Source organism: Ahaetulla prasina, chromosome 1 (genome assembly GCF_028640845.1).
Source record: "Ahaetulla prasina isolate Xishuangbanna chromosome 1, ASM2864084v1, whole genome shotgun sequence".
NCBI classification, from domain to species: domain Eukaryota; kingdom Metazoa; phylum Chordata; class Lepidosauria; order Squamata; family Colubridae; genus Ahaetulla; species Ahaetulla prasina.
In genome coordinates, this window is record NC_080539.1 from 359,050,696 (window position 1) to 359,075,226 (window position 24,531).

General features: G+C 40.1%; 1 protein-coding gene across 1 annotated transcript in view; it reads right to left on the reverse strand.

The window, feature by feature from the left end:
• The window catches only part of INSR (insulin receptor), a 97,747-nt gene that overhangs the window by 68,614 nt on the left and 4,602 nt on the right, over nucleotides 1-24,531 (reverse strand). Inside the window, exon 2 of the mRNA XM_058163240.1 lies at nucleotides 11,810-12,358. Coding sequence (XP_058019223.1) covers nucleotides 11,810-12,358 — 549 coding nt within the window. The remainder of the gene's footprint in view (nucleotides 1-11,809; nucleotides 12,359-24,531) is intronic.

A 24,531-nucleotide genomic window follows, 5' to 3' on the forward strand; every position in this document is an offset into this window, starting at 1 on the left:
GAGGTTCTATCTACTAGAAATTTGCTGGTGAATTTATCTCCTGCAGCACCAAATGTTTGGGTGGAGGACTTGGTGGCAGATTTAAATCTCCAGCTCTCAGTCTAGACTGTAGACAATTTGGCTCCTAAGCAATTTCTGCCTTTCCACCAAGCTGTAAATCTTCTTTGCTTAAGGAGCTATAGACTACTGTATGAAGAAGGCAGACAGATGGCTACAGCAAAAGTGATAAAAATCCGAAGTAACTATGATTACATAGCTGGATTAGTTTACAATCTGGCATAGGGGGTGAAAAAAAGAGCTTTTTCTCCTCTGTCATTGCATCTGCAGAAAATCTCCAGATGAAGCTATTCTGGGTAATTTGGATGCTGATAGAGACTAAAAATTTTAGAGTCCTTCTTGAGTCCTTGGAGGGTGATCTGTGAAGGTTCTGTGAAATGTTTTGCAGATAAACCCAACCAAATCAAGAGTCAGATGGAAGATACCATTAATTATGACAACATAGAGATAGTCAATTATGCTTGTCCTATTTGTCAATTTGTTTCCTGCCCTTGAGTATTTGGAAAAGATGTTTGGACAAGGTTGAGATATTATTCAACTAAACTCAGTTTTGGGTAGTTCAGATTGGGAGTTATCCATTGAGGGAAGTGATATATTCCCTTATTAAAACTTTCTTCTGTCAGGTGTTATACCACCTTCATTAAAGATAGCAGCATAATATCTCCACTGAAGAAAAAATTGCGTTTAGATCTTTCCCTATTTGTGAACTATAAAGAAAGATGTTACTGAGCAACTCTTGATGCTCCTGATTATCTAGAGCTCTCTCAATCTGCTTTTATAATAATAACAGTTGGAGGGGACCTTGGAGGTCTTCTAGTCCAACCCCCTGCCCAGGCAGGACCAGGAGGTGACATGGAGATACTTTTGGTCACCCTGATGGTCAATATGTTGGGAGTGTATGGGGATGTGTTCCTCAATCACTTGGTCTATGATACCACTTATAGTATTTTACTAAATCGCCTAAAGCATTTGAAAATCAAAGGCATGGCTTTGTTGTAGTTCCACTCCTACTTTGAAGGGCCTAGGTGCAAATGGTAACTTTGGCTACCCTGCAGCCTATCAGTTGCAAATTTCCATTGGGTTCTATTTACATATTCATACTCATCAATATCTATACGAAGCGACTGGAGAATAGCTTATTTTATTAATTTATTTTATTTATTACATTTATTGGCCATTCAACTTATCACAGGGTAACTCATCATCAGGGAATATGGAAATGAGTAGAATTTTTATCTAGATAAAGCCAAGATATTTTTTATTTACTATCAGAAATTGGTGAATAGTTCTGATCTGACCCCTGTAAGTCATGCTTTGGTTATCTCTCAAAGGGATTCCTGTAATGCACTTTACATAAGGGAATACTTTTAGGTAAAGACAGAAGCTGCAGTAGGCCCCTCTCTTCTCCTCTCCTCTCCTCATTTCTGGAGCAGCAGACTCCAAGAATCCCCAGAAGTTTACAACAACAACAACTACTACTACTAAAACAGGGTATAGTGACCAGGTTTCTGTTAAGATATTTCTTAGTTGGAACATATATGATACCACTTCTGGCTTATCTCTACTGGCTTCCTATTATTTTCCAAATCAAATGCTAGCTTTGACTTATAACCCTCTTATGCAACTTGGATATTGCCTAACAGAACAATTTCCACAATAATTCAAGAGTTAGGAGTTCCATTCAGCCATTAAGATCTCTTCAGGTACTTCATAGAATGGAGGCCCTGTTAAGATCCAAAACATTCTCAACAGAGGCATTTTCAATATAAAATTCCTTGTGATCCAGGCTTCATCTTTGAATGCTTTTGAAAGAAATTTGAAAACCCATTTTTATAAACTGCTGACATCTTTTTGATTTATATTTATGACTTGTGTTTGATGACTCTTGGTAAAAATGTGGTTTACTGTTAATTTATTGTATTGCTTTTATTATTTGTTTCATTAACTGTTTATTAATTATTGTATACTACATTGGGCTAGCTTGCTGGGAGTGTGCAGATTAAAAATATGACAATTAAAAAAAATTAAAAGTAATGCTTAGAACGGAGTCTCAAAATAGACTGGCACACTAGCTACTTAGTTTCAGAATGAAGAGAACATGATTCAAGAAAGTCTGCCATTAACAAACAGGCAACCATAATTCATTCTGATAGCCTAAAGTTGCCTTTCAGGATGGTCCCAACAAAGTATATTAAAATGGTATAATCTCAATAGAGAAATAAAATCTCAATATAATCTCAATATAATCTCACCACTTTTCACTGATATTCCTGATATGTATGTACCAATAGAACAGGGTATATGTAGCTTAGGGTTGAACTATGTCCTTGGTGCTCTCTGAGCTTGGTTGTTTGCTTGCAGGTGTTTCTTTACTACATTAGGTAACACCTTTGGTGTTAGCGCTCAATGTGGCCTTTGGAAAAGATGCTTGTGCAATCTGGCAGGATAACAAGACTGAATAAAAGAATCAAAATAGAGGATTGTCAAGCCAAAATATACTGTATGTAATCATCACAGGCTGACTTGACACTTTTAATTTATTTTCTTTCAGTTTTTTGTAGGTGGGAACAGATATTTTTTTTAATCAACAATATTGAAGGTGACGTATAAGGCATAAAAGTATTAGCAAGACTTGAACATTGACTAGTTGATATTTGGCAATAAAAAGCATACTCTCTGGTGCCTCTCTCTCTCTCTGGCTCCAGTTTCAATGAAGGTGTAGCTGTAAATAAAGCCTGAACACGGGATTAGTCGTCCACAACCCTGGCCCAGGCAGTCGGTAAGAGTGGACCCTCCCACTATCCCACCAAAAAGGAACATATCAGGTAGGACCAACATCCCTTCTCCAGTGTGATAGTGGGAGGGTCCAAGAATGGGATTTACCAAAGCCTACCGTTTCAAGGGCGGGAAGACTCCTGGGCCACAGCACCCCCCCCCAGTGGAATGCACCTTCTATAAGACCCTTCCCCCGAAGGCAGCGTCTGCCGATGCAAAGGAGTCCAACTTATAGTGCCTAATAAATGGCAAAGGGGAAGCCCAGGTTGCCGCCCTGCAAATTTCCTCAATGGAGGCTTGGGTACACTAAGCTGCCGTATGGCTGCACTCCTAGTTGAGTGCGCCATTACCTATCCAGGTAAGGACAGAGCCTTGGACTGGTAGGCTGTGGGTATACTGGCTCATAACCATCTGCCCACCGGCGTTGGGGTGACTTTAGAGCCTACGGAGGACGGCTGGAAAGAAACAAAGAGGGACTCAGTTTTCCTATCTTTGGCCGTCCTCCTAATTATTTATTTATTTATTTATTTATTTTATTAAATTTTTATATCGCCCGTCTCCCGAAGGACTCAGGGCGGTGTACAGCCAAAATAAAAACAAAATATATACAATTTAAAACAACATTTAAAAAGAGCAAATTTTAAAGGCTGATTATTAAAATTTAGATTTAAAAATTTAAAAATATTAAGAATACCCAATTTAAAATTCAACACAAATTATGCCAGTCCCGCTTTAATAAATAGATATGTTTTGAGCTCACGATGGAAGGTCCGAAGATCAGGCACTTGACGCAGGCCAGGGGGAAGTTCGTTCCAGAGCGTCACTGCCCCCACAGAGAAGGCCCTACTCCTGGGGGCCGCCAGCCGACACTGTTTGGCGGATGGCACCCTGAGAAGACCCTCTCTGTGAGAGCGTACGGGTCGGTGGGAGGCAAAGGGTAACAGCAGGCGGTCTCGTAAGTACCCGGGTCCTAAGCCATGGAGCGCTTTAAAGATAGTTACCAAAATCTTGAAGCGCACCCGAAAGACCACAGGAAGCCAGTGCAAGCTACGGAGCAGCGATGTCACGTGGGAGCCACGAGCGGCTCCCGTTACTACTCGCGCAGCCGCATTCTGGACTAACTGCAGCCTCCGGGTGCATCTCAAGGGCAGCCCCATGTAGAGAGCATTGCAATAATGTAGATACGGAGAGCCCTCTGCACATCCAATGTATGGCATTGTCTTTCCAGGGCATGGGAAGGCCCCGGACAAAAGTTAGGTAAGACACTCTCTGGGCCCAATGGAACCAGGTATTAACTTTCAGAATGAAAGATGGGTCTAATCTGAGGACCACTCTGTCTGAATGGAACACGCAAAGGTTGTCCCAGACAGACAGGGCCGTTAGCTCTGAAATATGTCTGGCCGATGTTATGGCCACCAGGAATACGACTTTAAGTGTCATATAATGGAGAGTAGTCGTCTGTAGCGGCTTGAAAGGCGCCAACGTAAGCGCCTGAAGCACCAGTCAGATCCCAAGTGGGATAATTATGGATCAGAGGCAGCCATAGATTAGCCACCCCTCTGTTGAATTTTTGAATCACTGGATGATGAGACAGGGGTCCCCACTCCCTGACAGTCAGCACTGCCTGCGGATGGTGTTGTGTGAAAGACCCCTATCCAGCCCGTCCTGGAGGAAAACTAGGACCTGTGGCACAGAAGTTGAAATAGGGTCAATGGTCCTTGCCAAGCACCAGGTGGCAAACATCCTCCAGGTGGCATTGTAAATCTGGGCAGTTGATGGCCTCTTGGAGGCCTGAATAGTCTGGATAACCCTGGAGGAATATTTGTCCTCCCTCAGGATGTTCCCCTCAACTGCCAGACGGTCAACTGAAGCCACTGCGATTCCGGGTGGACCAGGACCCCCTGACTGAGGGAAACCTTCTCCAGAGAGATCCTCCAGGGCTGTGACACCGAGAGACTCACCAGGTCCGCATACCACGGACACCTGAGCCAGTGAGAGGTCACCAGCAGGACCTCCTCCCTTTCCACTAGGACCTTCCTGATGAAAGCGGAGATGAGGGGGATGGGTGGAAAGGCATACAGAAGGCCGCTTGGCCAAGGGCTGTGCAGGGCATTGGTCCCTTCTCATCCCGGGGTCGTGAATCTGGTGAAGAAGCGTGGTACTTGAGCATTCGCCGGGGAGGTGGAAAGGTTCACGATCAGTCAACCAAACCTCTGAGACATCTCCTGGAAGATGTCTGGGTGAAGTCTCCATTCGGAATGGTGACCGTGTGCCTGCTCAGAGTCCATCTGAACATTTGTGGACCCAGCAATGTGCTCTGCCTTCAGGGATAAAAGATGAGTCTCCGCCCAAATACCCAGGTAATTTGCTTTGGCATGAATGCCCCCTGCCGATTTATGTGGGCTTTTGCCGCCACCTTGTCGGTCATAATCAGGACATGCTGTCCCCTGACTAGACTCTGAAAGTGGTGAAGGGCCAGATGTGCTGCCCGGAGCTCCAGCTAATTGATGTTGTTTGCGAGCTCCACTGGTGTCCAACGCCCTTGCACCATATGGGTCAGTAAATGGGCGCCCCAGCCGACCAGGCTGGCATTTGATGTAATCACCAACCTATCGGGCTCCCAGAAGAAATGGCCCTTGGTCAGAGACAGCAATGTCCACCATCAAAGTGAGCAAAGAACCGACAATGACACTGGAATCCTGACCCGTGAGTTGCTTCTCCCGGACCACTGGAAGGGAAGCAGGAGCCACTGCAGGGGGCAGGCATGCAGCCGTGACCAGGGAACAATGGACATGCACGAAGCCATTTTCCCCAGTAGTTGAGATAGCAGTGCCACAGGCACTGTGTGCTTCTCCTGCACCTGCTGTCAAACTGTCCCTGTGCTCCTGAGACAGATACACCTCGCAAAGGGAGGTGCTGATTACTGCCCCGAGATGCAGAATTCATGTCATTGGCACCAGATAGCTCTTTTTGAAATTCACAGAAAAGCCATGGGCTTGTAATATTTGAATTGTGGTATGTACATCCTCTGCCATCCGGAATGGAGACGAGGCCTGGCTGAGGATGTCATCGAGGTAGCACTGGAGCCTAACTGGGATGGATCTCAGGTGAACTGCCAGTGCCACCAGATTCTTGATAAAACAGCGAGGGGACGAAGCCAGCCTGAAGGGTAAGGCCCGGTACTGATAGTGACTTGTCCTGTACTGAAACCAAAAATGTGCTGGCAGAATCGGCACATGGAGGTAGGCCTCTGTTAGATCTATCAAGGCTAGGAAGTTGTCCACCCGTATGCCCTCCAAGATGGACTGCAGGGAGCACATCTTGAATTTCCTATAGACCAAATGGATGTTCAGAAGTTTTAATCTAGAATCGCTCTCCACCCCCACCCCCCAAAGACTTTGGCACGGTTAACAGAATGAAATAAAACCCGTCTCTTTTCGTCCTGTGGGACCAGCTCTATTGCCTGAATTTCCAACAAGTGTTGGATGGCCTTTTCCATTAGACCCCGTCTTTCGATGTTGTTGGAGACAGGGCACCGTACAAAATGATTCAGTGGCATGGAGAGGAACTCTAGAGAGAGGCCCAGCCTCACCATGTTGAGCACCCAATTATCAATGGTGGTTTCCACCCAGTGGGGAGCAAAGAGGGCCAATCTGCCCCCAATGGGAGGGTTGGTCTGAAGTCTCTTAGGCCTATGGAATGGATGGCTTCCTCCCCCTCGAAAAGGCCAACAGGACTGAAACCCCTGCCTATGGTCACAAAAGCCAGACCTCTCCAGTTGGCGATCCTGCCTCTCTGGCCCAAAGCGTTGATGAGTGGAGCTGTCCACAACAGGAGCCCCGAAAGTTGGCCTCCGGTAATAGGACGTGCGTGGCATAACCTTCCTCCTATCCTTGTTCTTGACCAATATCAGCTCAAGGGCCTCTGCAAACAGTCTAGCCCCCTTGTAAGGGACAGACGCCAGCTTCCACTTTGATCTGGCATCCGCCTGCCAATTGCAGAGCCATAATAACGTCTTCAAGGTGACAGAGGAGGAGAGAGTGCGGGAGGCAAATTTTGCTGCAGTTAAGGTTGCGTCCACGGAAAATTGGCTGGCGGCCACCAATTTGTTTAGATCTTGGTGTAGGCGTGCATCCTATGCTGGCAACTTCGCTTGCAACTGGCTAAGCCAGAGAAAGGAAGAACGGTTAAAAAATGGATGTGGCCATGGCCACCTTTATCACCTGCTACACAGCAGCTTGGTAGGTTTTATGGAGGACAAGTTCCGCTTTCTTGTCCTCTGCTCTTAAGTTGTTAGCTAAATCCCCTGCCACAATAGAAGATGAGGAAGTGAGGTTAGCCACAGGCTCATCCACTGCAGGCCATTGCAAAAGGTCAGCCAAGTCCTCCCACACGGCCCCAAAAGCCGCAGCGGCAACGATAGCGTTGTCCCAGCACTCCAGTGGGTCGGCGGCTGTGCCAGGGAACCTGAATTAGCCAACACGTTTCCACAACACCCTCGTCTAAGGATTTCTAGGCCAGCAGCATTGCCAGGTAACCTGGATTGGCCAGCATGACCAACTCTCAAGGGGCTAAGCCCCGGGGGCGGGAATGCAGGGAAAGAGCTCCTGCTGCCTCTGCAAAGCTGTCACAAGCAAGGCAGTCCAAAGAAGCAGGAAAAAAAACCTGTCCTTGTCCAAGAATGCAATTCCAGATGTCAAATTGTCCAAAGATGTCTCTCTAGGGCAAGACTGAGTTGAAACTGGAGCCAGAGAGAGAGAGGCACCTGGGCGTGGCTTCAACTTTCACTCAGTCTCTGGGCAGAAAGAGACATCATAGAACCCATTCTTGGACCCTCCCATTATCAAACTGGAAAACAGCCTATTCAAACACAACTTCATTTCAATTTTGAACAGTTGGTATTTAGAAGAATTCTGAGAAAGGAGTCTGATACTTAAATCTTGAAGTCGTAAAAACTTTTAAGGGGCCTTTCTATGGTAATTTATAGAAACAATAGTTTTACTTCTACTCCAAAGAAGGAAAAATACCTTAAACGCACTCTGTATATATGTGTATATGTATATACATATGTACTCTATATATATATGGTGATTGTATCTATACACACATTCACAATACTTACATACATACCATAAATACAACACAGTGAATGAAAGCTGATCACAATTTTGCTGCTCCAATTCTTTTCCAGTTTTGTTAGATTTTATTATGTTCACCTTTCTTCCAGTAAGCTTTCTTCTGTTTAACTTAAGTGGACCACCCTCCACTCCATTTAATACTAACCACTAGAATAAATTGTTTTTTAGACAAGCAGCTTACTCTTCATATTCAGAGTACATGGTAAAATGCTCCTTTACATTCTATAATATTTTTAATAAAATCCACTATTTCTAAAGCTTCAAATAAAACATTAACATCTATAATGCTAATTCCTTCATTGCTTTCAGTCCTGTTTATCATACAAAAAATTATTCTGAATGAATTCAAATATTAATGACAAGGCAAATTTTGGGATTAAGTACATGCACCAGTAAAAAGTTTCAAGCTCACATTTCCACATTCCCCATATTCTAACATCCTAAACTAGCAAAACTATGAATTGCTCATAGAACAGCTGGCCCACAAGCAAGAATAAAAATCACCCAAGGCTGTATTGACATACAAGGCTATGTTTTTTATTATGCAAAAATTTGAAATCCACTTTTAGAGTAATTTTCAAACTGCAGCTGGATTGTTATGATAAAACTGTTAACAGGACAAATCAGAAATGTTATATTGAGTACAGCAGTCTCGCCAAAGAGGGCATTCTTCAAATAAAGACTACACATCTTCAGAGTTCTCAAGCAAAATAGGATAGAATTGATTAGTAAGGTGATGGGTCCTTGATGCTCTCTGAATTTGGTTTTCTTTTAGACATTTCATCACCCAAACTAGGTAACATGATGATATAACCTAATCTGCATAATGAAACATCTGCAAGAAAACTACTTAATTTAGAGAGCATAAAGGACCACTCATTTCAACCCTGAGCTACAAATATTCTCCTCCATCAATTAGTAAGCTGTTGGAGATGGTAGTGGCTTTTCACAGGAATGGGAAGTGTCAACCAAAGGCTTGATTATCTCCTGAAATATATATTTGAGTGGTATATGACATCTGTGGGAAAGGCATCCTTCTTTTACAGATCCAAATTCAGAAGCGTAAGTACACAGAGAAATGAGCTACTTTCCATTTCTTTATACACAGGGTGAATACAGAAGTACTGGTCTGGAAAAAGTAATTGAGACTTCTCTATCATCAAACCAGTGTTTGCTTGAGAACTCTTAGAAAGTACTTCATCTGACTTTCGTGGTGAAAGTAAACATGCTTTTTCCTCCTCTGATACCAGTAACAGGAAACATTTGGGTATGCTTCAAAAGGAATAATAAATACCACATCCATGAGAATGGGTCAAATAATCTAGTGCTATCATTAGGTTTGGTTTCTCATACTGTGAGTGGATGGGGGGGGGGGAGAAGGAAGTAGTATATGCAATAAAACTTGGCCTTTGATTACAGAAATTCCCTGGACATTTAGAAAAAGAACAAGAAGTCATTGGAAACAGTTGCTAAGTAATATTTCTACCTAAGTAAACAATACAAAGCACTGTTTCTCACATACACACACCTCTGAACTTTGTCACTTTCTAAAGACAAGTCAGTAGAAAAAACAGAATTTTTTTCCAAAGCTATGAATCCACCAAAGAAGGACTTTCCAGAGTTACAAACTCACCAAAGAAAGCCTATTTAAGATCATGTGGGCTAGAAGCTCTTTGTGCTAGAAGGAAAAAGCTTTCTCAACAGATTTAGACTTCAAAGATCAGTTCCCTGAATCAAGTGAATATTCTCATTCACTATATTCATCCAGGGTTTTTTGTAGAACATTTGCTTTTCCTGTTCGATTAATTCAGCATATGGCGGCTGTCTTTATACTAGTGCAGGGGTCTCCAAACTTGGCAACTTTAAGACTTGTGGACTTCAATTCCCAGAATTGGCTGGCTAAGGAATTCTAGGAGTTGACGTCCTCAAGTCTTAAAGTTGCCAAGTTTGGAGACCCCTGCGCTAGAGAAATTGAAACAAAATACATCGGATAATATCTCAAAAACATAGGGTAAGCAAAGGGCTGTGGTGGCTCAGGCTGTAAGATAGCCTGTTATTAAAACACAGCTGCCTGCAATTACTGCAGGCTCGAATCCCACCAGGCCCAAGGTTGACTCAGCCTTCCATCCTTTATAAGGTAGGTAAAATGAGGACCCAGATTGGGGGGGGGCAATAAGTTGACTTTGTAAATATACAAATAGAATGAGACTATTGCCTTACACACTGTAAGCCGCCCTGAGTCTTCGGAGAAGGGCGGGATATAAATGTAAAAAAAAAAAAAAAAGACTGAATATCTATTAATTTCAGAATAGACAGGGTTTTTTTCCAGTGGATATAAGCAGGGCTAACACGGGGGAAAGAACACTGCGTGGTAACAAAAATGAAAAATTTACAAATTTGTTTGGGGAAAAAACATTTTCCTTGGCAAAATTCAATATGAAAGCAAATAACAGGACTTTGATATTTTGTCCACTGAATTAAGGGGCTTGAATAGAATTTGGTGAACAATACACAGGGTCTTTATGGTAGAAACAGAATGCTTGTACACTTTATGGAAACATATGGTCCAGTCTATATCATCAGATGTTTTTTTCAGACTATGGCCTGAAAAAACATTTACTTAGCATAGGTACATACTGAGATAGACAAGGAATGACAGCTTTTCCAGTAGGCTTCTACTACATGTCTAGAAGTCAAGGTAGAAGGGAGCTACCGTACTACAACGACAACCACAACTTCTGGGTAATCATTTTGAACAAAAATTTTCCATTAGGACAATAAACTATTTGCAACAAATGCCTTTAAAAGTTGGCAAATATACCCAGAAAAATTTCAGCAAATCATGATAATTTGTCAAGTTAACATTTTTACTGTTGTTTATCCACAAGTACTGCTATTAAAAATGTTTTGGCCTTATAAAACAAATGAATAAATGGAAAGCAGAACCTAGAAGAAAGCTTGAGATTATAAATGAGTTTTGTATAGATTATTTTATAATCTATACAAATCAATCAAAAACAGTTTTTTTTCTTCCCTAAAGCCCTAAACACCGACAAGCAATTTCAAATAGGCATGATAAAGTTTTCAAGACAGCCAGCAGACACAAAGATGCAACCAATTAATACAGTAAGCAGTTTTCTGCACTAAAACCAACATTTTAGAAAATCACCCAGTTGGCAAATTAAGCTGCCTTTGGAATCAACACTGGTTCACACACACAAGTATGCACATACATAGTTATGAAGAGTAAATCCTCAAGCAAAGCAATACAGTCAGCCCACCTATGCACATGGGAAGAACTGTCCTAACACTTATTTTTATTTTGCATTTAGGAATATTAAGAAACCCTTATGCCCAATCATAATATTTGTTTATCAACCCAAACATTTAAGTATTTAATTTATTACAATTCAACATCTCAGATGAAGGTGTTTCCAAGGGTTTGTTAGATGATCCTTCCAGCTAAAGATAGAAAACTACAGAAGTTGAGTGTTTATCCTGTATTATTTATGCAGGATACAATTATTTCTTCTTCAAAGTCAGATGAAGAACATCAATTTGCTGTAGGATGGAAAGGGTTCAGAGATTTACAGACCATTAGTACGCAACTTACAGCATTCCAGAAATTGTTGGAACTATAACTTGCAGCAGCCTCCAGCTAGCATGGCCAGTGATGAAGGATAAGAGGAACTGTAGATCAGCTGGTAATAAGACATTTGATAAAACTAGAATTGTGCCAAAGCAGCTAGAATGGGAGACCAATCCTTTTACAAAACAACTTGTTTTCAGGACAAGCAAAAGAAATGACATATAGCAACAACCTGAATTCATCAACTTACCTCTCTGGCAATGGGCATGACTCCAACAACGCTCAGTGAAATCACCATTGACCACAGTCTGAGGACAGGTGCTTTTCCCTTGCATTATTCCTGGGCATACATCTCCACATTCATTATTATCTTTGTTAGCAACAATATAATTATCTTCTACGGAGTCCAAAATCCGAGACCAATCAATGGTTGACAAAAAACAGAGCTCAGCATTCATTTCAATCCGTACGGACCCTCGAGTGATGTTCATCAGGCTGTAAAGGCCAATCTCTTTCAAGTGAACCATCTCAAAGATGACCAAAGCATAATTGAAAAAGAGATGAGTCCCACGAATCACAGTCAGATTGGGGAAAAGCTTCCTGAAACTCTCCACACCGTAGACTCGGAATAGCAAGATGTATTCGGTTACCATCGTCAGCATAGGAAAGCTGAGATCTCGAAAATCCTCAGCCTTAGTTCTGAACAAAAGCAAGATCTGCAAATGTCCCTCAATCACAGTACAATTCTCAAGCATGCTGAAATTGGTCATGTTATTCCGGATGTCTATACTTGGACAAACTGAAAGAAAGAAAAAGGAAAGTGTTATTTTCAAACTAATAAACATTCCACTGATTATTTTCAATGTTACAGTCATCTTTATAACTAACCACCCATCCAAATGTACTCATTTAAAATCTTCTTTGTAAGACAAGGTACAGGTAGTCCTCATCTTATGATTACAATTGGGACCCAAATTTCGGTCGTAAGTCATGACAGTCATAAGTTGAGGTACCTACATGATTGGATCCGAGCTTACAAACATTTTTATGGTAGTTGTTAAGCAAATCATGTTATCCTAAGCCCGAATCCAGTCTCCTGAGTGGGCATTTTTTTACTGGAAATTGGCAAAAAGATGGAAACCAGCATAAAAAAACATTGCAAATCACAGTCATAGGATAACAGGATGCTGCAACTAAGTAAAAATGTGAGCCAGATTCCAAGTGCCTGAAATACAATTATGTGACCACAGGAGTGGAGGAGGTGAACAGCACCTTATGACGCCTGGCAGTGCTTTACGAGTCATAAATCATCCTCTCTGAGATTGTTGTAACTTCAGGTGGTCATTAAATAAGCAGTTGTAAGTCAAGGACTACCTGTACTTCAAATATAATTTTTCTTGCTAAAAAAGGTAATAAAACTAAAATGTTACTAAATTCACTCCACTCTGCTCAGTGATAGATAACGCAGCAAGCAAGCAATACAACAAACAACATCTCAGGGATTTATTGTTTCAATACAGTAACTATGCCACTGCCCAATATTGTAAATAAAACCAGCTAACTATAATTATGCAAGAATACATAATTCTTATTTTGTTTTCTTTATTTTCAGTAGCTGTGCTATGTATCATTCACTAAAATTCACTATCATTAAAAATCAGAGAACATTTTGGCTTCATTCTCATTGCAGAAGCTAGTCTGTGGCAGCTTATACTTTCAAATTTCAGATGGTGACTACATGCAGTAGAAAGTTCCCCTTGTAGGGAGTGGGCCTCCCTACAATCTCTCTGAAGAAGTCACCTTAGCACCATTTCCCAGTTTATTGCAACCTTCAGTTTCAAATCATTTGGATGATCTAATATAACAAATTTAACATATTTTCAGATCTCCCACACCTTTTAAATTAATTCTTAATATCTCTTGCCTTTTAAAAAAATTAAATAGTTTTTACGCTTTTAATATTTTATTGTACACTGGCCAAAGTCCCTCTGTGGGCTGAAATGGGCAATTCTCAAATATGATAGCTGGATAGCCAGACAGACAATCAGGATCCAGAATACAAGACAATAACTATTTCAAATTTAAATGTACATTTTTTTCAAATTTGACTGTTCAAATTTAAATATGGCTTTCACATGGGTTTGTGTTGTACACCAATCATACCTGTTCCTACATCAGGGAGCTCTGCTAACTGCCACTCATTCCCTTGTTGCCTCCCATTTGAATTTCTGTAATGCTGTGATTCTCCTTCCAATTATATTGAGCCATTCCAAATAGCCTGCTATATCCAGGCCATTTGCACTAACATGAAACATTTATTACCTTACATATTTTAAAAGGCAATGTTATTAATATTGATTACTGAATGTGTATGTGGCAATCAGAAACCTAAAAAACCCCAATTTTCCCTGGTTTGAATGAATGGATACCAACATTATACTAAGATTTAATTTGATTGGTTTGGTTTGGTCTTAGCATTAGTGTAGCTCTAAAACTGTGGTTTAGAAACCATTGCTTATGGCTAAGTTTGTTGTAGGAAACTGGCCAATTATAGTTTTCAATAAGCCATGTTTCTGATATAACCCTGTACATGTATATTAGCTATACATATACAGCTACTGTATTAGTCCATAAGTATAATAATTTGCATGCACAAAACATAGATCATCAGATAAAGCCTACAAAAAAACCTCCCAACCTGAGTATTAATATACCACTAAGTAAATCTGTTCTCTAGTTGTTGGGAATCATGGGCCTTTAGATACCTATTTGGAATCTATTTGTGCTTCACAAGGCTATTTTCGCTGTCTCATAAAATAAGTAAGAAAGAATTTTTATTATCTGTTTATAATAGTATTCTAAGTTTTATTTATCCTTCTGTATAATTGTGTCCAATTCTGAGAGACTATTTGAAGAAGTTCCTGCAGGTTTCTTGGCAAAGTTTTTCAAAAGTGATTTACCATTACTTCTTGCTAGGTTTAAGAGAAAGTGATTGGCCCAAGGACACTCAGTTGGCTTTGGGCCCAAGAAAGGGCTAGAACTCACGGCCTCAGTTTCTAGCTTGAGGACTTTAACCACTACACCAAAATACATCTAGATAGAGCACTTTATTACCTTCTTGTTTTAACTGCTACTAAAAAATACAGGGTGCATTTGAGATTTATCTCTATAGCCTTATCCATTTTTCAAACTCCATTTCTAAGAACACAATCATCACACATATTACCATAGATACACATACATACACACACTGCAATGCCATAATAAGCAACTCCAGGATACCTGAATATTGTGTGGAATATTAAAAGAGACAGAATATTATATTTCCCCAAAGGAGAAATGGAGAAAAGTCTTAACAAAGACAGGAAGAAGACCCAGTCTTCCTGCCATAGCCTCACGCAGTCTTTAGAGATGGATATTTTGTACCTATTAAGAAAGACTGGGCAAATCTATTCATAAATGAAACGCCTTCAGCCACAGCTCCCACAGAAGACTGGAGTTGATGGGATTAAGAATGTACTGACAGGGTTCCAAGTAACACTTTGTATTACCTGCTTTGTGATTGAAGCCTGAAGGCACAAAGGTAGAAAGATGGCTTCTAGGTCTGACGTTTACATTCCCCCATCCAAATTCTAAGGACAGGATATGACCTTTAGGACATAATAAGATTTACCCACCATCATTAGAATAGCAAAAGACACAAGGCTCACTACATGGCACAATCCTCTGGAGCATCTCAATGACCAAACCCCAGAACCCTAAAAAAGTCCAACCACTCACTTAGCCATGTTGTCAGCCATCCCAGAAACATGCTGCTGTCACTGAAGTTTCTGGAAACCAAATAAATAGAGACCTTCTTTTGTTTTAGCCAGCCTCCATTTTATTTCCAGCGTCTTTTTCCTGGCTTAGAACCGGACTGGGTTTTTCTTCCAACACTGGTATCTATGCAAAAGCTATAGATAGCTTTCTGAGCCTGGGACACTACAACTGTCAAAAATATGTGCTGGTTACGAAGTACCCAAATTTGGATCACATGACTTGGGGATGGTGCAACCGTTGTAAGTATGAGTCCTCATACTTTGCAAGTGTGAGCCCCTTTTTAAAGTGGTGGTGTACTTTCAAATGGTCTCTAAATGAATTGTTGTAAGTCGAGGACTACTTGTATAACAACGACAATGATCCCTAGTCTTAACAAGGATAACTGGGAATGATTGGGTTTGCATGATTTTACTGGCAAAACCCACCAAACAATTTTTTGTACTAGCAGAATATATTGGAACAAGCAGGAAAATATTTAGCTGTACTTCATTTGCTACCTTGTAAACAATTTGTCTGTCTGAATAGAGAAGTCACAGACTTTGATTTCCATTAATATTCTACACAAACATATCAGATTTGGGAAATGCAGTTCGAAAAACAGCATGTAAATAATTAAAATGCTGTTTATGATTAGGGTAAAGGTTATTTAATGATTTACAGAGAAATAACATAATTAATAACTCATTGGCTTAAAAAAATTAGGGAAATCCATATGTAGAAGAGATTTTAATAGGGCTTACTTTTTGCAGTATTATTTTAACGAAGTAATGAATTTCTTGATTTAATATATATTCTTTTATCGCTTGATTTTTTCCCCCACTGTGGTAATAAAATAAATAAAAAAGAAAAGAGCCCAAGTCTTACAGGTCTCTCAGTAGCCGAGTCCAAAGGACAAATCATGGAATGCAAAAAAACAATTTGACTGTTTTGAGCTTCTCCTGTCCTCTTCACTTACAGGGCTGGCGAGTGGAAATCACCAGTTTTGTGTCCCCATTCTTATTGTGATTATCAGGATGTCAAACATCAGCCCAAGATACAAAAAGGGAAGCTCTTGTCTTTCTTAGAACTGCATGTGTTTTTGGTAATAATCGGGATGATCAACTAATCCTCTTTCTTAAAATATTTAATAAGCCTAACAAACATATTGTCATATTTCATAGTATGGGGCTTACTTCACTCACGTGTGGACACCCATGGAAACTTCTGATCCAATTGCCCTGTTTTTTGCTTTTCTATGTGGCACATTGTAATTCAATTTAGGCACATTCATCTATAGGATATAGAGGCATTTTTAATCAGAGACTAAGATTATGACGTCTTCCAGGCCTATGGCAAGTAGCATGTTTAATCACACATATAGCATTTTTTCTTAAGATCTAAGAAAAAGCTCTTAATGCCTGCTTCCACAATATCTGTGTCCAGAGGGGATAGAACAATGTGCTTATTTGTGCTATAAATGTCAGCTCAATTAGTGACAATTTCACAAATAAACACACACCCCTTACTTGCCTCATCACAAGAATGAAGCATTCATAAACAATGATTTTACAACTCTGGGATTACTCGAACTATTATGTTCACTTGTCAAAATAATCTCCACTATTACAATTACTTGGAATGTGCATGTATTCATTGTAGTTGAGGTAAAGTATATAGGTCAAACCATAATTCTGCGGTATTGCTTGAGGTTATAATCTTTCAGTAAGAAAACCACAGACTTTTGTAGCATTCGATTCATGAAGCAGCAAGATCCTACACTAAGCAAACAGAACAGTTCAGATTTAATGTGAATTTTATTGCATCACATGCAATCAAACTATCAGAGGTAAACAGATGGGAGCGATTAGTATTTCCACAACATCTATTTTAACGCCTAACAAAGCAATGTCCATAATTGCTCTTCTGTAAATAAATATCTCAATTAACAACATTGTATGCAACTAAGATGCACTATGGCCCATCTAAATAAACTCAAAAAGCCTCAGCACTTTGAACTTACTTTTTCATGTGTGTGTATCTGTAACATGGCAGCCAATCAAAGGCAGCTATGCAACAATTGTTCAGTCTCTGGTGCTATCCGTTCTATCACTGACAAAGTGCCCTGCAGCCATTTGACTGAAATGGGAGAAGGCTGCAGGGCATTTCTTAAGCAGCAAAAGGAGGATCTGAATATCTATATTACTATGAGTAACACATCCATTTGTCATATTAGCCTCCTGTCATCTTAGGGAACAGAAAACACTGCAGTTGCTTGCCTAAGAGCAGTCTGGAGCAACAGAACAGCCATTCCAGGGACTTAAAAAGAGAACTTACTTAATTAGTTTCAAAGCTAGAATTACATGTACCAGCAGAGAATGTTAAATTACATCAAACACTATGGGTCTCTTTTTAATGTATATCTTGGCCCTAATACAAATCTCATATCAGGGACTAGCAAAACATAGAATATTAAACACTCAGTTCACATGTTCTTATGAGTGAGTCCTACTTAACAGAACACACTATTGATTAAACACACCTAAGATAATTGTGCACAAACTCCTTTGACTCCTAAATCTACTTCTAGTGCTATGCAAATTAAATTAGAAAGGGAAATAAAGGCAACCAAACACCCTAATATCCACAAAATCTACTCTTTATGTGCATGACTGCATTCCCACTCATGCTAGTAATATTATTACTAAATTTGCAGATGATACAACAGTGGTGGGATTCATGGGAGTGGGATGAGTTTGTCTACTGAGATGAGGTGGACCAATTGCTTTCGTGGTGTGGAGACTATAACTTGGTCCTTAACACCAATAAGACCAAGGAGGTTATAGTGAACTATAGAAGGAATAGATCAGACATCCAGCTCTTGCTTATCAATGGAGGCCGAGTGGAGCAAGTGGCCAGTTTTAAGTTTCTGGGTATTATCATAAAAGAGAACCTGACCTGAGGCACTCACATTGCAGCACTGGTCAAAAAGGCTCAGCAGAGATTATACTACCTGAGACTTCTCAGGAAACAACAACTGAATGCTGCTGGTGACCTTCTACCGCTGCACCATAGAGAGTATTTTAACTTACTGCACTTGTGTATGGTTTGCCAATTGCACAGTGGCAGATAGGACAGCACTCCAGAGGGTTAACATCATTGCCCAGAGGATCACTGGTTGCCCTCTCCCCTCTTTGGAAGAGCTTTATAGCTCCTGCAGCCTTAAGAAAGTTCAAAGCATTCTTAAAGATCCATCTCATCCTGGACACCCTTTATTTGAACTATAATAAAAACAAGGACAAGTAGGCTGAAAAACAGCTTCTATCCCAGGGCAGTAACTATATTGAGTTCTACCGTATAGTGCAGTGATGGTTAACCTTTTTGCCATTGCGTGCCAAAAGCAGAGGTCGGAGGGAGGTCGCATGCGTGCGCGTGCCCACAACCATAATTCAATGGGACTGGAAGGCCCGTTTTTCACGCTCCCCAGGCTCCAGAGGCTTTCTAGGAGCTTCAGGAGGGCAAAAATGGACTTCCCTACCCCAGAAACAGCCCATTTCCTGACTTCCGCTGGGCCTGGAAGGCCCGAAAATCAGCTGGCCAGTGTGCACATGCATGCTGGAGCTGAGCTAGGGCAATGCTCACATGCCCACAGATATGGCTCTGCGTGACACCTGTGGCACGCGTGCCATAGGTTCGCCATCACGGGTATAGTGCAATATCAATGCAATATCGCTTTTCAATTCAATTGTATAGAATGTGAAGGATGTGTGTTTGTGTTTTTATTTTTATAATTATAATGTACATTGAAGATGGCATTTAATTTCATTGTATGAGGTGCAATGACAATAAAGCAAACTTAACCAACTAACTAAAATCCATTTATACTTAGTCCTGACAAATGCCATCACTGTAGTAAATACCAACATGATCTAACAAGCTGAACTAATGTCCTAGGAGCCCTTTTCACAAATGGAGGGGGGAAAAAACAAGCCACGTAAGAAAACAATATTTTCCTAGGAGAAATTGTCTCATAAACTCAATCACTGCAAAACATTTAGCAACCTAGTTTCTTCAGTGCTGAGTCTGCAACTTGGGCCAGATTTAGACTTCGTTCCACCACAGGAGCCCTACTGGCACAACACAGAATGTACAACCTTCTTATCAATAGTCTTAAGTACGTGTTTCTGAAGACTGCAAAGCTAGCTTCATAGATGCCTTCTAGTGTAATTAAACTACAAATGCCACTTCGTGAGTAATCATTTAAGACCCATTAATTAAAAAAAATATTAACTTGGCAACATTACTGTGAAATTTGGAACAATATGGTTGCTCAACAGGATTCTTTTGGCATTATAGCTAAGTTGTCTCATAAATCATCAATGGAATTTTTTACTCTGGTTTAAAGTAACACTGCATACTTCTGGTGCTTAAAAGGTAATACAGGAAGGGTCTCAGGACAAATAACTATCTCTGCTTTTTTAATGTTTGTGAAGATCAACATAGAGAGGACAAAATAGTAATTATTTTATGGATTTCTTATACTGCAAATGATATATTAAGATAAAACTGAGTAAGATCCCTGGATTTAAATAATAAAACAATTTAAGTCTCAATGTGATCAAATTCTAAAGCCACCAAACAACTCTGAATGGCTTACACCGCATTAAAAATAATTTAAAAATAAAAATTAGAAAGCACCAATAACAAGCAATTGCACTGGAGAAGAAATAACCACCCTAGCACCACAGTTACAATACAGTTAAGAGCTCTGTCCATCCTCTATCCAAGCTTATCTAAACCTATGAGAAACAGCCCTGTTCGCCTTAAAGAGTCTTCAAAACCCTTTTAGAGATCATCATTGCATTGCCTTTTTGACCAGTTGGATGCTTTTGAAGTCCACAAGTACCCACTACAGCTGGCACTCACAGGCATTATGCCCACTGGACATTATCCTTCTTTCCAAATCCTGTTTTAAAGTCATCTATCTTTTCTCAATAGAAAACCTTAAGAAAATATTTTAACAAACCTATAACAAACAACATATACTTGTCAGCTTCATCCATAATATTCGCTAAAGAACCTAAAAGCAAGACTAGGTATTTCCACCTAAAAATTGATTTATAAACCAGGAAAGTCAGTACAGAGTTGCTAATAGGCAATGGAGACAGATGTGGTTTTCTTATTATTTGATTTTATTTTATTATTTATTTGATTTTTATACCGCCCTTCTCCCGAAGGACTCAGGGCGGTGTACAGGCAACAATAAAATACAGACACTACAGTATACAATTTAAAATGCAAGTTAAAAAACTTATTATAATTAGCCTAGAACTTTAAAAATTTATAAAAACCAAAACCCCATTTAAAATTAATAAAAAATTTAAAATCGATAAAATTTATGTAATTTAAAATTTAAAATTTAAGCCAGCCCCGCGCGAATGAAAAGATGTGTCTTCAGTTCGCGGCGGAAGGTCCGAAGGTCAGGTATTTGGCGTAAGCCCGGGGGAAGTTCGTTCCAAAGTGTGGGAGCCCCCACAGAGAAGGACCTTCCCCTGGGGGCCGCCAGCCGACATTGCTTGGCGGACGGCACCCTGAGAAGTCCCTCTCTGTGAGAGCGTACAGGTCGGTGGGAGGCATACGGTAACAGCAGGCGGTCCCGTAAGTACCCAGGCCCTAAGCCATGGAGCGCTTTAAAGGTCGTAACCAACACCTTAAAGTGCACTCGAAAGGCCACAGGTAGCCAGTGCAGTCTGTGCAGGAGCGGTGTTACGTGGGAGCTACGCGAAGCTCCCTCTATCACCCGCGCAGCTGCATTCTGGACTAAGTGAAGCCTCCGAGTGCACTTCAAGGGGAGCCCCATATAGAGAGCATTACAATAATCCAAGCGAGAGGTAACGAGCGCATGAGTGACTGTGCACAAGGCATCCCGATCAAGGAAGGGGCGCAGCTGCCGAACCAGGCGGACCTGGTGGAAGGCCCTCCTGGCGACAGCCGTCAAATGATCTTCAAACGACAGCCGTTCATCCAGGAGGACACCTAAGTTGCGCACCCTATCCTTTGGGGCCAATAACTCGCCTCCAACAGTCAGCTGCGGCTGCAGCTGACTGAATCGGGATGCCGGCATCCACAGCCACTCCGTCTTGGAGGGATTAAGCTTGAGCCTGTTTCTCCCCATCCAGACCCGTACAGCTTCCAAACACCGGGACAGCACTTCAACAACTTCATTGGGGTGGCCCGGGGTGGAAAAGTACAGCTGAGTGTCGTCAGCGTACAGCTGGTAACTCACCCCGAAGCCACTGATGATCTCACCCAACGGCTTCATATAGATGTTGAACAGAAGGGGCGAGAGAATCGACCCCTGCAGCACCCCACAAGTGAGGCACCTCGCGGTCGACCTCTGCCCCCCCCTGTCAACACCGTCTGCGACCGGTCGGAGAGATAGGAGGAGAACCACCGATATCTAACATCCTTTGGCAGAAGCATCTATGATTTATGGTTTTCTCTAAAGAGAGGTTGGGACAACCAAGATTGTAGCTAATCACTTTTACTACAGAATATTCCCAAACAGTGAATACTAAAGATTACACTGGAGTTAAAAGGGGAAAAATCCCTGATGAACTACTGTATGTGATACAACTTACATAAATACAAAAAAAACCCCCCCCGAAAATCCAGATGTACTAAAGCTTGCATAATATAACTTGGAGAAAGGAAATAAGCCATTCAGCACTCTACTTGGCCTGACAAGAAAAGAAGGCATTGAAAAATGTAATAGATTGTAAGTTTTGCTGGCCTCATCCTTCACAATGCTTTTCTTACAACCAAGAAGATGGTAAAGAATTAGGACATCAGAACAGCTAAACTTTCAACTAAAGGAATTTTAAATAAACAGGAAAAGATATTGTTAGCATCTATTCCACTAGCCGAACCAAGTATTTGGCTAGAAAAAAGGAGCGTGCTTTCTTCAAGGATTTGTTCATCAAGACAGTTCTGTTCAGCTTTCAAGAGTAATGAAGAAGTTCAATGTTTTACTTTCCTTTTAAAATTACTATGTTTCCCTGAAAATAAGATCCTATCTTATATTTTTTTGAACTCTGAAACAAGCACTTAGCCTTATTGCCATGCGCTCAAAAGCCCAATTGGTTTTATTATCAGATGTCTTATTTTGGGGGAAACAGGGTAGTAGAAGGCCATAAACAAGTCTGATATTAGATTACGAAGCATGAAAGGAAAAAAACAACATGATTTTTAAGAAAGTGATGATCGCTAACCAAGAAATCCTTATGAGAACATGCAATTCTGATAAGCTCTGCCTTGACATAAAGCTATCATTCTTTTCATTCTTCTTTCCTTGGCTCTCTCCATACAGGCACCCAAAAATCATGATCTGTTTGCTTCTCTTTCACGTTTCATATCCAACTCAGCACAATTTGTTTTATATGTTTACAGAAATGCAACTGAAAGCTAAATTATATAGAAGAGGTGCTTGGTTAAATGCTATATGACAAGATTACTTTTAAGTTAAGTTAAATTAATCTTTAAATTAAGTGTTGCTGAATTGTAATGGTTTATATATTTGTACTAGAATCCTGAAAACCTGGTTCCATGGGATGAGTTTTTGTCTTTAAAATGTTTTTAACTTTAATCTACACAACTTTTTACATATCACTGTAATACCTTTTTAGATTCTGTTGTAATTATTTTTTAAATATATTTATTAAAATTTTCCAACCTCTTAATTATTAATTATTTTATGTGGTAATTCTTTTATTTTCATACTTGAACTTCGTTATGTATACATCTTAGAAATGCATACATGATCAATAAATAATATAAGTACTCTGGATCAATGGTACATAATGTTTTTACACTGTATATATAGCTACAAAATTAAATTAGTCCCATAAGAGATCCTCTAATTTGAAAAAAACTTCCTCGCATTGTCTTTATATCAAAATTTAGCTATTGCAGAGTAAGAGTTCAAAATGAGGTTTAACTTACATTTCCCATCCGAAAAAAAGTTGGATAAAATCCCTAATCTGTAATGTATGAATTTCTTATTAAAATAATTTATTATTGAATTTATACCCAATCTATTTGTGTAAACCATTTGAATTAGGTATACAGACCAATTTCATATGTCTTCCAGATTTACAAAAGTTTAAATGAGCAAAAATCTAATTCACATATTGAAGGAACCAAAGGACATCAAGCCTGGCTTCCTGTCCTAGTGCAAGGAACAAGATAGCCACACAACAAAACTCCAACAATTCCAAAATGCCAATCCAATTCAAATAGCAGAAATAACAATATGCAAAACCGCTCTGGTTCACTCATCTAACGCGAAGTTCAGCTCAGCTCAGCTCAGCTCACTTTCTAAACCGTGAGCAAAACCTATTTAATTTCTTTGTCTCTGTGCTATATAGAAATGCTCAACTATAAGAACCAAATGAAGCAGAATCAGCAGCACAACATCTCTGCAGCAAAGACAACACCAATTACCAATATTCCAGTCTTGGGTATAAAATGAATCCAGTTCAAAGTCTGCCAATACAGCTCAACTATAAGAAGTAATAGCCCCAGAGAGGCATGGAATGAAACCAGGCAAGGGGGAGGGAAACAATTTATTATATAAGCTAATTTAATAGTATACCCTTCAGCAATCAAAGAGTAAAGTCAAAATAGCACTTTGCTGGGGCAATTCTGGAATGCAAGTGTATGTTTACAGTAAATAATCTGAGTAAGAAACCTTCATGACTCATATAAAGCTTTGGCTTTTTGTATGGGGAGCACTGGAGAACAGAACAGAAGACCTCGGGCCATGAACAGAAGAAAGACGTTAATACAAACATAAAGTTGCAATACGTCTCAAAGCATACCTTTTATTTATATTTAAAATATTCTGGGAGAAAGATATTTATAATTTCACTTGCCAGCAAATGGCATCATGTTAAACTGCATATCCTTCAGTTAATACAAATAAAATCAGAGCAAGTTCACTGGTTTGCTGTAGAAACTAGGGAAATGCATGCCTGTTAACTAGTTTAGGCTTTGAGTTTTAGGGAAAAAAAATTGCTTGGGGAAAAATACCAAACTCCAACATAGAACAGATAAATCTAATTCCGTTAATAAACTGCCATCATATGCTACAGTAGTACTACTATTATTTTCTGCAGG